Source organism: Perkinsus marinus, assembly GCF_000006405.1.
Source record: "Perkinsus marinus ATCC 50983 genomic scaffold scf_1104296927806, whole genome shotgun sequence".
Classification (NCBI taxonomy): domain Eukaryota; phylum Perkinsozoa; order Perkinsida; family Perkinsidae; genus Perkinsus; species Perkinsus marinus.
The window spans coordinates 1-1,185 of record NW_003217054.1 but is presented as its reverse complement, the minus strand read 5'-3'; the positions used below and the strand labels follow the sequence as shown (position 1 = coordinate 1,185).

The 1,185-nt window shown below is 51.1% G+C and overlaps 1 protein-coding gene across 1 annotated transcript; it reads left to right on the top strand.

The window, feature by feature from the left end:
• Window positions 1–177: 177 nt before the first annotated feature.
• On the top strand, window positions 178–1,102 carry Pmar_PMAR016842 (hypothetical protein; the record flags this gene model as incomplete). The annotated part of the gene is made up of 1 exon (XM_002788757.1): window positions 178–1,102. A coding segment is annotated over one exon (925 nt), but the record flags the coding sequence as incomplete, so codon positions are not given.
• Between the last annotated feature and the right edge of the window lie 83 nt (window positions 1,103–1,185).

Here is a 1,185-nt window from a genome sequence, read left to right as displayed (position 1 = left end):
TCGTTTTAATGCAGCTAATGGTACAGTCCAGCTGCTATGGTTTACGTGTCATCAGCTGAGGATATATCGCTGCTTGGAGATCTGTCATGACGAAGATGCCCCGTAGCCTTGAGGAGTGACAGCGGCCATTCTTTCATTGGTCAGTCTACAGTTGACAGCGGTATTGTCATCAATTTCATGAAGCTGAGAGACTGGCAAATCACTATGGAAGGGGACCGGTATATCGCCAAACTTGGCTCTGGCTTGAATCTACTAGAGATCTACTCTAGGCTAGCTCGCCATCACCCACCCCTTGGGATCGCTGCTGGTTTGCGTCCATCTGTTGGTTTAGCTGGTTTGGCCTCGGGCGGTGGGTACGGCACCAGCTCGGCGAAATACGGTGCCACCGTTGATAGAATAGTCGCTGCTGAAGTGGTCGTCTATAATCGAGATGGAAAACGGTTCGAGTTGGTTACCGCTACCGGCTACAACGAGCATTCTGACCTTCTTTTTGCTGTACGCGGCGGTATGGGCGGCAACTACGGTGCACTAGTTTCCATCAGTTACGATGCGTTTCCTGTCGCGAACGTGGTTAGTATGGTTGCATTTGAGCCTCTGGTTGACCTTCCGGTACAAGCTCAAAGTATCAAAGCTTTTCAGGAGTTCATGCACTCCGATGCTGCCGGACCCCAAATTTACAGTATCTTGAGGCTTCTCGGTTCAAGCGGCGCTGAATATAATGTCCAGTGCATTTGCGACGCTGACTGTGTGACTTGCCACGCCAAATTGGATACAATGCAAGCTGCCGTCGGAATCATTGATCCTCTACGTATTGAACAAGACTTCGGGAAATCTATGTGGTTCTGGGCTGGGTGTACATCTGACTCGGCTTCCGATCTCTACCCTGCTGATGGTATTGGTAGCTTCAGCGAGGGAGAGCTACAGGAGGCCATGGCGTCTTGTCTGGTAGCAGACGCCGCTATCTTGTCAATCCCATACAAGCCCAAGTGTATGTTCTTCCCCCGCATCATGTCCATAGAGTTGTTGGAGTCCGTCCTCGAAGGTCTGACTCTCCCTGTTTGTGGTACTTTCCCCGACTGCGTGGTTATGATGCATTTCCAAGGTCGAACCTTGCTGGAAGAGCCTCAGAATTGCGATCTAAGTCATGGCAAGTGCACCGCCTATGATCACCGGAGCCCTGGTTGG